The 13,476-nt window shown below is 41.2% G+C and overlaps 1 protein-coding gene and 1 long non-coding RNA gene across 9 annotated transcripts in view; both read left to right on the top strand.

Moving 5' to 3' along the window:
• The window catches only part of LOC143376298 (multiple PDZ domain protein), an 84,217-nt gene that overhangs the window by 37,577 nt on the left and 33,164 nt on the right, over window positions 1-13,476 (top strand). For all 7 annotated transcript variants that reach the window (XR_013087064.1, XR_013087065.1, XM_076826448.1 and 4 more), the window contains exons 11-17: window positions 259-478; window positions 1,226-1,527; window positions 1,890-2,117; window positions 2,680-2,853; window positions 3,163-3,324; window positions 3,408-3,650; window positions 4,449-4,679. Coding sequence is in view for 5 of the 7 variants with exons in the window: in XM_076826448.1 (XP_076682563.1) it covers window positions 259-478; window positions 1,226-1,527; window positions 1,890-2,117; window positions 2,680-2,853; window positions 3,163-3,324; window positions 3,408-3,650; window positions 4,449-4,679 (1,560 nt within the window). In the remaining 2 variants the exon portion in view is untranslated. The remainder of the gene's footprint in view (window positions 1-258; window positions 479-1,225; window positions 1,528-1,889; window positions 2,118-2,679; window positions 2,854-3,162; window positions 3,325-3,407; window positions 3,651-4,448; window positions 4,680-13,476) is intronic.
• On the top strand, window positions 9,894-13,210 carry LOC143376311 (uncharacterized). Of its 2 annotated transcripts, none has more exons than XR_013087068.1 (3): window positions 9,894-9,958; window positions 10,992-11,029; window positions 13,139-13,195. It is a non-coding gene; the product is annotated as an uncharacterized LOC143376311 (long non-coding RNA). The 2 variants fall into 2 exon arrangements; XR_013087067.1 differs by lacking the exon at window positions 9,894-9,958 and adding an exon at window positions 9,981-10,894 and having other exon boundaries at window positions 13,139-13,210.

The following is a 13,476-nucleotide window of genomic DNA, read 5'->3' on the forward strand; positions in this document are numbered from 1 at the left end:
ATCTAGCACCAAGTAGTTAACAAGTACACGTTTTCATGAATACCACACAATTTTAGCAGAATGAAGTTTGAACTGAATAGCATCATGTTCTCGAGCAAACGTTGAACTTGATCCCATCAATTCATATAAGTGGGTATTCCTTATGCACCACGTCACATCTCGACCCGTCCCTTTCCCACTTCTTCGTCATACAGTATCCATTTGCATTTCATTCATCGATAAGCATTGAAGTTCTGAGGGGAGATGGTTGCCCCGTAGGCGAGACCTGGTCTCATCATGGACGTAGTACGCAACCCAATGCCAATTGGAGCGATGCCAGTGATACCAGCGGTTCCAGTGCAGATCCCGGAGCTTCCGGTTCTCACCATGGACACCATCGATGTTAATTCACTGCCAGAGATGGAGCGCTTCACTGTCGAGCTTAAGAAAGACATCTACGGTCTTGGAATCACTATAGCTGGATACGTCTGCGAGAAGGGTAATCCCTGAAACTGTTCCATTGGGGTATCGGCTCTCTGCACGTCCATTGCCATGAAATTACTCCCAACACCCAAATTGCTCAACAGAATCCCACCTTTTACCTTCATTTAAAATAATTAAGCTATAAATTCTATTGAAGAAAATGGCAGAAATCACTGTCTCCCCCGTTTAAAGTTTAATGAATTATCGAATGAAATTATTATTATTATTATTAATGAAATTGAAAGGGGTTAGAAACTGTCTCCTCTTTCCCAGCCTTCTTTCTTTACTTCAGTTGTTTTTCTTCAAACAGAGGGTTAACTCTCCAGTGACCTAGTTCTACTGAGCAAAACTGAAGAATCTAGAAAAGAAGGGAAAGTTCCTACCTACCTAAGTAATCCTCACGAGAATTATATCACCATAGAATTAGCCTTCTGTTCTGAAGGAAATCAACTAAAATCAAGAGAAGCTTCCAACCCCGTTTAGTTTTACCCGCAAGAGCTATGATTTATTGAACTTCAAATAGAGGATAAAGTGATCCCTGCCATTTTCTGCAATAAAACTGATAGATTCCTTATTATTTAATGAACTCTTAAGTAGCCCTTTAAGACTCCTCAGAGGCTATACCATTTAGCTGCTCCGCCCCCACCACTTCATTTTCCGTTCCCAGGAGGAGAGAGGGTGATCCTGAGCAGGCGGTGGATGTTGTCGCGACTATAGCAGCGCGGTTCAATGTTGAAACGTCCTGTATACGGTTTCTTTGCAGAGGAGTTGTCTGGGATTTTCGTAAAGAGCATCAGCGAGGGGAGTGCGGCGGACTTGAGCAACAAGATCCAAATAAACGATAGGATAGTCGAGGTGGACGGCCATTCATTACAGGGTTACTCGAATCATGAAGCTGTCGAAGTTTTAAGGCGTACCGGGCAAACGGTGGCGTTATGCCTGGAACGATACTTACGTGGACCAAAGTACGAGCAGCTTCAGCAAGCGATCGCGGCCAGTGAGCTGAGAGTGCCGCAGCCGAGCTCTCCATCCATAACCAGTCTACCGAGCTTCCCCATTAGCGCCGTAAGTTTCATTTACTGCTTTATGCTGTTTGTGGGAACGGTGTGTACTGGAGCATTTATGTGCTAAGTTAAGGAAGAAAGAATTCGGCGATAGATGGAATTTAGTTGGTCTAAGTAGTTGTCTGGTAAACGAGAAATTTGGTTTAGAATAAGTCAATCATTGTGTTGCCCTAGGATTTTCAAAATTTCATTCAGCTTTTGTCTTTGTGTATAGTTATTCCCTTGATATTTTGGGTTTGAATATTTTTGTGGTTGGGAACGTAGAGTGAACGATTTTATTGATTGTAGTGAAAGATTCAAGCTTGCTTCTTCATCCAGCAGGTTAATGTTCTATAGCAGGTGTGTTCAAATGTTCTGCTACAGGATGGAGAAACCACCACGGAAATAGAACCTGAGGGGGAATCGCATACGACCGTGGACAGCGCGGTTCTCCAAGAAGGTGAACGTGAAAGGGCAGCCGAAGACCTACTAGATGACGTGGCAAACGTAGAAGCTTTATTGAGCGATCCATCGAGCGAGCTTACACCACAAATTCGAGCTGCCATTAAAGCCAAGTGGCAGAAGATCGTTGGTCCAGACACTGAAATTGTGGTATGTATTTCACATAAATTAATTCTACTTATATTTATATACACTTTGAACATTAATCAAATTTTCATGAGAATCATCCTTAATGTTTTCTATAATTGAGCTATCACTGCCACTAGGATACGAAATAGATATATCTTCCCTTGCTCTATTCGTCCAGTATTATAATAAAATTTGCATTACTATTACTATCATTCGATATATGGCCTAAGTATGATACTAGGAATAAAACGTATCATATATTCGTCCATTTACCACCTACTGTATTTCTCAGAAAGGGTGGTTCCCAGTAATTTTAAAAATAAGAGCCACCTCTGCCACTTTTGATTTTGTCCTTTCTAATAGTGTCCCTACTTAAACTTTTAATTCTTCCATATTATTACTACAGACTTTACATAGCCCATTATTTATTATAATTTCTTCTGCATTCTTGTTTGTCTCTTCACCCTTCCCCCCTGAGATATCTTAGAGTCCATGTCCCATAAATTGATTTACACTTGGAAACAAATTTTCTTTCCAATTGTGAAGAGAATTAAGGGCTTTCTTGTTCCTTGTCTCTGCATAGGTAGCGCAATTGAAGAAATTCGCCGAAGGTAGCGGTCTCGGGATAAGTTTAGAGGGTACAGTCGACGTGGAGAACGGTCAGGAGGTGAGACCTCATCACTACATACGATCGATCCTTCCAGAAGGACCCGTGGGACAGAATGCAACGCTGCGTTCCGGGGACGAATTGCTGGAGGTAACGCGCCATTTTGTTTGCCAACATCGACAATATTCTCCCACTTTAAACCTGATTACCTTGGAAATTAACGCCCTCCGGCGACATGATGCATGGAATCAACTCAAAGTTTCACGTGGAGCCAGATTACTCGGTTCATGAGTAACCAACTTATCTCGATTATATTCTTGGGTTTAGAAATGATATTTGGGGGTTCCAAGTGGGTACAGTAAGTTCGTTACGTCGCATATAAATGCCATCGTGTTCGCGGGGCTAAAACATGTTTCCGACGATTCGTCTAATTAAAGTGCAACTTTGTTTTCTCGAAAGGTGAACGGATACCGGTTGCTCGGCATTAATCATATGGAAGTAGTTAGCGTGTTAAAAGAATTACCTCTACACGTTCGAATGGTTTGCGGAAGGAACATCGCCTCGCAGGATCCTCTTTGCCCGATCGACACTGCTCAGCATCAGGCTGCATTCCAGACCAGAGTAAGAGACCGATTGTCCCTTTGATGAAACAGAATAGAGCCCAAGGTAATCCCAAATTTAACGAGGCAACGTTTATTTTATAGAGCATTCTGGGCGGATCCCTGCAGAATTTATTGCCAACGATGGATCGTTTGGTTAAAGCCAAGTCTGATGGTTCGTTGGCCTCGACGACAACCACAGCCACCGTGACGGACGCCAGTTTGAATAAAATGAAATCACGTTCCCTGGAACCGCTGACTGGCCTGGCAATGTGGAGCTCCGAGCCGCAAATCATCGAACTGGTAAAGGGAGAGCGGGGCCTTGGGTTCTCCATTTTGGATTATCAGGTATGGCCTTGTTGAAATTAAATCCTTCAATCTATCGAGTTTCTTTAAATTCTTGTATGTGGTTACTTTTCCTATTAAAATTTGAGAAAAATTGTAGTATTCGAACTCCTACTAATTGGGGCTTTTAACGGGAACCCTCGCACTTTCTCTATTATAGTAATTGAAAACGACATTCATCTTTTGGATTCGAGAGAAATATAAATGTTTAAAGTAATATCTTTATAATAACAGCTAGTAGGAAACCTATAATAATTTGTAGATCCTTCTTCCCCACGAAGTCCTACAATCTTAGTCCTACTTCTTTGAAAAAAGCGTTCAGCTAAAGCGACTTCCTCTTGTCAGCTATGGCTGTCGAGAGTACAAGGCACACAATCCACAACACTCCAGTTCCCAGGACAGTCATAGTCCTCAGCCCTTGACTGCTCAGGACACCCATAACTCAGTCCTCGTCTGTTTGGAACACCCATAACTCTCAGGCCTCGTCTTCTTGGAATACCCATAACTCTCAGCCCTCCTCTGCTTGGAACACCCATAACTTTCAGTCCTCGTCTGCTTGAAACACCCATAACTCTCAGCCCTCCTCTACTTGAGGCATCCATAACCCTGAGCCCTGAAGTTTCCAGGACACCCATATTTTCCAGCCCTCCACTGCCCAGGACATCCATATTCCTCAGCCCTCGAGTCTCCAAAACATCCACACTCCTCAACCTTCGCCTATCTCCTCTGATAGATCTTCTAGCTCCTCCACGAAAGGAATCAGTACGAAACACAAGCACGAACTTGCGTTGCCCATTGCAGGATCCAATGAACCCCAACGAGACTGTGATAGTAATAAGGTCGCTGGTGCCTGGTGGCGTGGCCCAGGTAGATGGCCAGCTGATACCAGGCGATCGCCTTTTGTTCGTCAACGATATCGCCCTGGAGAACGCTACGCTGGACCAGGCGGTGCAGGCGCTGAAGGGGGCGCCGAAGGGCACCGTCCGCATCGGCGTGGCCAAGCCGTTGCCCATACCAGACAGTATTGTCCAGGTGAGCGATCAGGACGAACGAATCGAGCCCTGCCGCGATCGGGGCCATAACGAGGCTGCCGCGCGCTCGATCATGGACAGCCACAAACAGAGGCGCGAATACTTCAGGGAGCGCAAGGTGAACGTGATCGAGCCGCCCCATCACATGGATTTGATCGAGGGATTGAAGCATCAGCACAATCTCGTCAAATCCGAGAGCTTCTGAGCGACCCCAAAGCTCGATCCTTCGAGAACACTTGCCACTCCATGATTATTCAGCCTCTGTTTTGACGTTCCTTGCCTCGCGACTCGCGTGTCTTCGAGACGATCGAATATCCAGTTCACGATCGATCGATTGTGTCTCTTCGTCGAGCAGGATCGCGCCACTTTTTCGTTCCCTTTCGGAACTCGACGGCAGAGAAGAAGCTTCGATGCTTTCTCGCCTTTCTTCTTCAGCTATTTTGTTGGAGGATTATTGTTAGCAGCGGGATCAATCGCGACGATTTTTAACGCATTTTTGGCAACACTCCGTCCATTGAATACGGGAACTTTGAGTCGAAGCGTTAGGTGAGAGATATTCGCAAGATAGTCCTGGTGCGATGGTACGTCGACGCACAAACGGTTTTGTTCACCTTTAGAGAGAGAATCGATCTGTTTCGTTGTGTCGAGAATGTGGTCCATATCGATTCCTGAATTTTGTGATGATTTTTTATACGGTACACGGTGAAACGTCGAGAAGTTAGCATTATTATTGAAGTGCTTAGGCTTGTCAACGGTCCTCTTATTCGAATTAAGTTCCGATCGCGTGGGTTTAGAGTTTACGTTACTTTAATACGTTCTCGAGTACCTCATAGTTACGAATTTTTCATTACGATTATTGCACAAATTTCTAATTCTTTCGATGCTCCTTTTAAGAAAAATATATAAGACTGCATATTATTATTGACCAGCGTGAAACATTACGCGGCTCGTTTTATTGTATCGATGGAAATCGACTTTTATACAAGCTTTATAATACGATTATTCCTGTTAGAAGTAAATATAGTGATTGTAGGAGAACAAAGGAAGAATCTTCTTTTGCAAATTGAAGAATAAAAGTTTTGCAGCGTGTGTACGAGTTATAGATAATAAATAGGGTGCCGTGCACGTTGTTTTATTTTGTTTAACACTCTCCACGAATACCCTACTCCCTCCACTGTTCTGTCTATCATCCCCCAACTGATTAATTTCACTTTTGTCTGCACCTGTGGTTCGTTAATTACTTTTGGTTTCACTTGTACTCCATTTGTTTGTGTTTTAACAGTTGTCTGTCCGATCACACTTTTCCCCTGTACAGTTTATATCGAGACGCGAAGTGAGGAGAAACCGTTCATATAATTGTGACGAGATCAATTTTGTCGTGTTTTGTCATATTCTTTTTTCATTTGAGGAGGTGACTTAATGATTCTGCCGGAATTTGAATTCATTTCGATGGATCTTCTTTCAGAATTTAAGTTCGAGAACGAGTACGCGTCGAGACTTCGAATTTTCTTACAAATTTGTATTCTTACAGTCTCAAAAAAAAAGAGTGTAATGCCTTATATTACAACTATCGGTTATTTCAGTTCCAATTTCAATAAAACCTAATGATTATAAATAAGAAACTTTGAAAAATAAATATACAGGGTATTCCAGAATTATAAAACATATCGAAACATGCAAATTACTCATTGGAAAGGAAATCGCAAAGTCATCGAATCACCGAAGTTCAAGCGCCACAATCGGTGCTTCAATAGTTGATGGCCTAAGACAGTGCTGTCCTACCTAAGCTGCATATGTTTTCTCTAACATACAAGCAACCATTATTTCATAATACATTTTTCATCTCCACAAACAAAATACTGAAGAGCCTTTTCTCACGAGACACTCGTCACTCATGATTGCAATTTCAGACTTATACTCCGCCTGCCAAGTGAATACATCTGAAATATCACATCATGAGCCACAAAAGTGTCCTCTATGAAAAGTTCCTAAAGCTGGGTACCCACAAGTATAATGGAACCTGCAATGTAACATGTAACTCAAAGGGATTCTTACATCCGTACTTACTGCATTCAGTATCTCTTCCTAGAATTCCCATTGCGTTACTCCTTACACTACGCGTTGCATTAGGCCCGCGTGTACCCAGCCTAAGGTGTCTCACCAGAGGGCAGCACAGGTCTAAGGCCCAACCCCACGGCGAAGCTGTGGTTCGGGGTCCACCTTAAGCCACGTATCAAATTCATAACTAGTAATCAATAAAATCCATTAGTTTATCGGTGATCGGTTAACACCAAGGGAAAGAAACGAACGAAGGACTCTCAGGGCCGTGGCTGAGAGATGAGCGAAGCTGTCGCGGGTTAAAGTTTGCCAAAGAGAAAGAGGAGTCGCGTCCCCGCGATGGCGGAAGTGCGCGAACGAATCCTCGGGTCGGCGTGTAGCCCCGTTTCCGGGCGAGGCTTCGCCTGGCCGCGTGTTCGGACGGGAGACCGAGAGACACGCGCGCACGGAGAGAAGACAGCGGGGATATTGGGTCGCGGGATAACGAAACGATGATCCAAACACGATTACGATCGATGGTCGAGCGGTATCGCGCGGTCAACGCGGTGAACGGGGTTTTAAGGGAAAATGCCAACCATCGGACTAAGTAAGTACTGAATCAAACGATTGTTAATAGTGAATGAAAGTTGCCTGGTAGAGTAGCTGAACAGAAACGGGACGATCGGTATTTTGCGTTTCGACACCGGGAACAACACTCTTGTTTCACCGTTCTCCCCTCGAACTCTTCGAAACGCTCGCGTCACACACACACGAACACGCAGCGCACACTTTTACACACGCAGTGGCAGAGGGAGGGTGCTTGTACAGCTTGGCCTCTTGGTTTTAATCAACGACGAGATGTAACACAAATAACTTATTGTTACTCAAGCCACATCCACGGGCAACGGTTTGGTGCTATTTTTAATCATTTTCATTGGAATCAGGTGGTATGGCAAACCCGCTGAATCAGAGGTAGAATTTACAGTGAGCTTTACTGCAATGAATTTTAAGATCTTATCACGCGTAAAGGTACCGAAATTTGTTTTTTTATGGAAAAATCTTAGATCCCCGTAAATCACAGAGTGATTTCAAAGAAGGGTTCCAATCAGGATGTACTGAACTATAGTTATATTAGAAATATAGTTATATTCTTATTAAATTTGTCATTTTGTATTTTTTGTGTTTCATCTGCCTAACAATATTTCTCATTATCATCGCTGTGTTTGGTGACACTCTGTCTCGATACTAGATGACCTCAGTAGATGAACCATAATCGAAATTAACATAACTTCCTTCAACTCTACTATTTAAGTTACAATTTCTTCGATAAACCCTATCATATAAATATATTTCCCTCTAGTTTCTACCTTCACTGTGACTCTCATTTTCCATTTCGAGTCTGTAAATTTGTTAGCGTATGGTGCGAAATCAAGTAGCGAAGGTGTCGGGTACTTCCTCTTCACAGTGCACACAGACAAGATCGTATTAGAGAAACTGTCTTTGTTCATTTAGCAAGCTGCATTCGACCGTTTTCCTTTCTTTGTACATATTATACTAGTAGGGGCGTGGGGGAGGGACAGGAGAGAAGAGAGTCAGAGCGTGTGTGTGCGTGGTTGAGAAGCAGAGAGAGAAAAAGGGGAGAGGAACGTTTGAAAGTGAGTGGTTCTGGACGAAGAGTAATTTTCTTTCTCTAGAATAGAAATTAAATAGAGAGAATTGCGTTGTCGCGGAGATTGGAATTGGTTGGAGTGAAAGTTGAAGAGAGAAAGAGAAAAGCGCGTGAACGTGTCGAGGGGTCTTCGGGAAGGCTTCTCGAACAGTGCGAAAGGGACGGAGGGGATGAAATTGAATTTAAAGAGAAAATGGGGGAACACGAGTACAAGAGGCAAGTAGAAAACAATTAAACGAACTTTCTCGTTCGGTAATATCTCTTTTGCGATCTCTCTTTCTGTCTCTCTTTGTCTACCACCTTAAATCACCCCTTCCGCTCGGCTCAACTATCCCTGTTTTTCTCTCTCTTTCTATTTCTCTTTTTGTGTGCGGCGAGTCACAGAATTAGTGGCACGGACGGATGCTTGACGATGCAAGTTTAAAATGGGGAGTTGACGAAAATACCTTTGTTATTTTCTTAGTGTAGGACGTGTAGTCTACACAGTACAGATGAATAAGAAGAAAACAATATTCTCTGATTCTTTCATCTTTTATTGAAAGATGTTTTGTGGCATTCTTTGTTTCCCCCCTGACCCTTCATGACAATCTCTAATACAGACAAATTTAACCCTCCGATAGATTCTGTTAATTTTTCTCACATACTATTTTCTTGGAACTGTAACATTAACACCTACATTTATCTTTAAATAAAAACGACCCAGAATTACCGTCGATCATAACGAATGCCACTAAAAATACGTATGAAAGCTTACTGAATGTCGCTGCAACCGTATACATACATATTTCGCCGAGGAAATTCAACATCTACCAATCAGACAGCTTCTAAAGCCCTTCGATAAACCAAATAAAGTATTGGGGCCGAAAAGATTTGCCTCTGCCAGTAACACTGTGACTCCCTGCACGTCGCCTATCCTTTCTGTTCGATACTCTAACGAATTAACGATCACAGCTCGTATGTGAACCTTTTCACCTTTTTGTAGAGGTCTACTACCATTCCACTACTGTCTGCTACTACTCACTGGCACCTTTCTTCACTATTATCAAGAGGCTCTCGTGTCTGGGGATCGATACACGTGCGTGTACGTTTGCTACTCTACTTAACACGGGGTCGACACGTTTATACCTCAAAACTACTACTACTACCACTACCACTACTACTACTACTACTACTACCACTACTACTCTTCTCAACTACCTAACCAACCCCGAATACTCGAAACGAGCAAACGGATGGTATAAGCCTTTCCTCGATGGTAGCCGCTCTGGATATCTGCCCGCAAGTTACGTAATACAAATCGATTCTCCTGCAGGCTTCCTTTTTTCTTCATCACTTCGAATATATACATATATGCATACGTACAGACGTATATACAAGTGCGCAGCAGAGTGTATATATGTGTATATGTTACCTTTTATAAACGGAGTCTCGAAGGCACGCGAAAGTCACTGCTGTGACGTTCACACGAACGCCGTCGCCATCGTCATCCTCATTATTGTTCGCATCGATGGGTCCTCCGTAGGAATGCGTTCGTTTCGTCGGCGTTCAAGTAGAAACATACGATTTCTGTAAAAGTAACGGATACAGGGTTTTTCTTTTGAGTAGCAGTAAGATAGTCCTTTGTGGTCCAACTGCACCACTGATTCTAAGTGTCTGCTCATTCCTATGGTTTCTCTGGGCCCAATATTGTGATAAGTTGTCTGAAGATGTAGTTTTTTTTATGTACTTCTATAGTGGAGTAGGAATTGAGATGAGAATTCAGATAGCATGAGATTTATTTTTTAGGGACAGTTGTAAATTTTATTATTGTATTGGAGTTTTATTAGTGTTAGTTTTTTGGTTTATATTGTTGGGAAATTTTCGTTCAGATTTCTGGTTACTGTATTAGAGAAGGTGCATAGTTTATTGTTCCAACGTCTTCTAATGGATTTTGTATTGTTCTCCGGGAAGAATCATGGAAATTAAAAAATTTCGAGAGAATCGTAGTAGTGGGAACAGAGACACCAATGTGGATGAAGTAGACTGCCAAATAAAAAGTAATGGTAGGTCACGAGTTTTCCTAGTTTTGGTCAATTGGATGGTTGATTTCAGAACTTAATTTAATTTAACTTATTTCGCAGTAAATAATCGAGCAGGTCTTTAGATTATTCTTTCGTTGGTGAGGTATTCAAATTAGTGTCGTTATTTTCGTTCGTGTTAACCAGATTTCCATCAAGATTATGCCTCACCTCTTTTACAACAAACAGTCATTTTTACTGTCACTGGAATGCTGAATAGTTACAACTTTTTCCTCCTTTTTCTAGATACTATGATAAATAGATCTTAGATCACAATCCTCGTTTAATTCTGCTAAGGTCCACAATTTTTCATTGCACTTACACCTTGATTTATTAAGGCATGGAAGTGAAGCAGACACCAAGTATGTAATTATTTATCTCATCGGTACAAAAAAAGTACACATAAGTAGAGAACTACTTGAGGACCTAAGCAGTCTCGAAGCACGATTAATAGTATTATATTCTTCTAAATTAAATTCTCGAGTTTGAATATTAATTATCACTTTTCTCTTCCGGAGTAATATCATAGTTCCTCTTTCTGTTTTTCTAGACCACTAAATCTAACGATGAAACGAGAAAACCTCTTCAGTAAGAACACAACACTATTTTTACTATTCATTATAGTCTGAAGAAAATCAAGTGGTCCCTCAAGGCAACATTAATGGCCCTTTAGTATCCACGAGCAACCACTTGATTTCTTTCAACTATACTGTACATTGAGACCAACTATTTAGTATCAGTCGAACGATGAATTTAGTCATCAGTCACTTAAATAATTATCAAAGGTTTTCATTGTACATTAATTTAAGTTGAACCACAAAGGGTTAGTTACAATTTATTGACTTTTTAGCGTCACTAGTATTCTGATTTTTCATACAAACATAGTAACAAGTAACAAAATAGAAAATACGTAATTATGCACTCTATATTTTGCAATATTAATGTTCATAGTAGTAACTATTCGTAGTAGTAATAGCACTAGCAATATATCACCTTAAACTTTGGAATAATTTAGTGCGTCATCTAAGTATTTGAGTAATCGTCTTCATTGCGATATTTGAACAAACTTTTCAAATACCCACAAGTATACAGTATTTTGCAAAATCCACGACATCGTCCCATCGATGAGAACAACAATGATTCGCAATATTAGCAACGCAGTGAGCACGGTAGTCGACCGTGCAAAATGCTAAGTTGAAGCAATTTCAAATGGCCACTCAAGCTAATTCTAAAAATTAAAGAGTATAACGGAAGCATAGCTCCTCAGTCATCTTGAATTGCCACTTGACTTTCATTCCAACTGTAGAAGAACGTGAATTCACGTTAGTTATGCTATAAATAGAGCCATGAACGAAGAAAGTTTCAAAGTATTAAATCTCTTCTAAAATTTTCAATTTTTCCAAATTTTGGCGAGATAAAAAAATACAGCTATTGTATGATCCAGGATCAATTTTCTCGTGTTAATATTAACCAATATAGACAATAATAGCTTGCTATGTTCGCATTATCTATGCATTTGCTCTAGAGAAGAGAATACCATGTTTCTCTTTCGAAAATTGGCCACAAAATTGCTTTCCATTTTACTCACCACTAAATTAGATTGGGATAATTTGGAAAATTCGAAACTTTCCTTCGTTGGTTTTATCGTCGACCACGGGAAGGCAGAATTCTACTTTAAATCGAATTCCTCATCATGGCGAATGAAATTATGATGTTCCTCCTAGTTGACGCCATCGAGCTTGATGGCTTTTCGTGTATTATTTTGAACTGAAGTTTGCCTTGCCCTGGTTCACCACTTCAAACTGCCACATCTACTTACATGAGCATGAATCATTTATTAGAAAGGGGGAATAAGACGTTGGCTACCTTCGAAAGTCTTCAAAATTCGATCTTCAACCCTCAGCTGGTAGGAAGTAGTCCAAGTATAGCAATATGACAGCAGTCTACTTAAAAGTTTTATTTATTGGCACTGGCTTAATACTTTATTTAATAACAAATTAATACAGTAGTGACAAAGGTACATTTATATTTTAAGTAGAGCACCCAAATTCTCAACTGTAGTCCAAAAAAAGGTCAACTGGTTATCCAAAGCTACTTTCCTGACAAAAACTCATGTCTAGCATAATTCCTTTTATGCTTCATCAGCTTATCCCTTAAAAAAAAACTGATTAAAAAAACAGGTTCCAAGTTCCCTTTCAATTTTATAACAAAACCTCCGAATTTTGTGTAAAAAATCAGAACCAATTTCCATTAAACAAATATTAGAATTCTTATCCTGAATTCAGTATATTTAACAAAATTTCTGTCTCCCAAATAAAATAGCCCTCAGTAACCAGTTGATTGTATGCCCGCTATTAAAATTAAATTAATTCACCATACCGAATCTATTTCCTGAATTTCGCACTACTAGTTGAGGGTTAATACGATCGTCGAATCTAATTGAATTGCCACACTCCCAGCTGAACCAATCTGTTCCCCATTTCCGTTAAACGATTCGCAAGCTGGATACGAAAGCATCTCTAGCGTCTAAACACGTTAGCGCGCTTGTTCTTCTTTTGGTAGAGACTTAGAGGGAATGCTCGCGTGGAATGCGTATAGTCGGCCACGGCTATTAGACGATTGTTTTTAATTGGAATCTATTGCCGCCGTGCGCACGGGTTCCCGCTACTAATTGGGCAATTTTATTTTCATTTTCAGGGCAATGCTTAAACGTCCAGACCGGGACCGTTTGCGAAGCAAGTTCGATCAATTTTGCCGCAGTTAACCGACCAAAGAACGAACGAAACGATTCAATTAAACGATTACGCAACTGTGCTCGTCGCTATACCCGTTTTATTAATAACAATGATATTCATATCCGAAAGCAATGACCAATCATGATGTAATATTATACATGAGTGTTTTTCTTTTTTCGCCAGAACGTGTTCTTCGTATGATCCCCCACGAACCCCGACACTAGTTCATTCCTCTGCGTTGCTCTGGCCGTTACAGCGTCCTCCATGATACGTGCAGGATATCTCAAAGCTTTCCAGTCG

Source organism: Andrena cerasifolii, chromosome 14 (assembly GCF_050908995.1).
Source record: "Andrena cerasifolii isolate SP2316 chromosome 14, iyAndCera1_principal, whole genome shotgun sequence".
NCBI classification, from domain to species: Eukaryota; Metazoa; Arthropoda; class Insecta; order Hymenoptera; family Andrenidae; genus Andrena; species Andrena cerasifolii.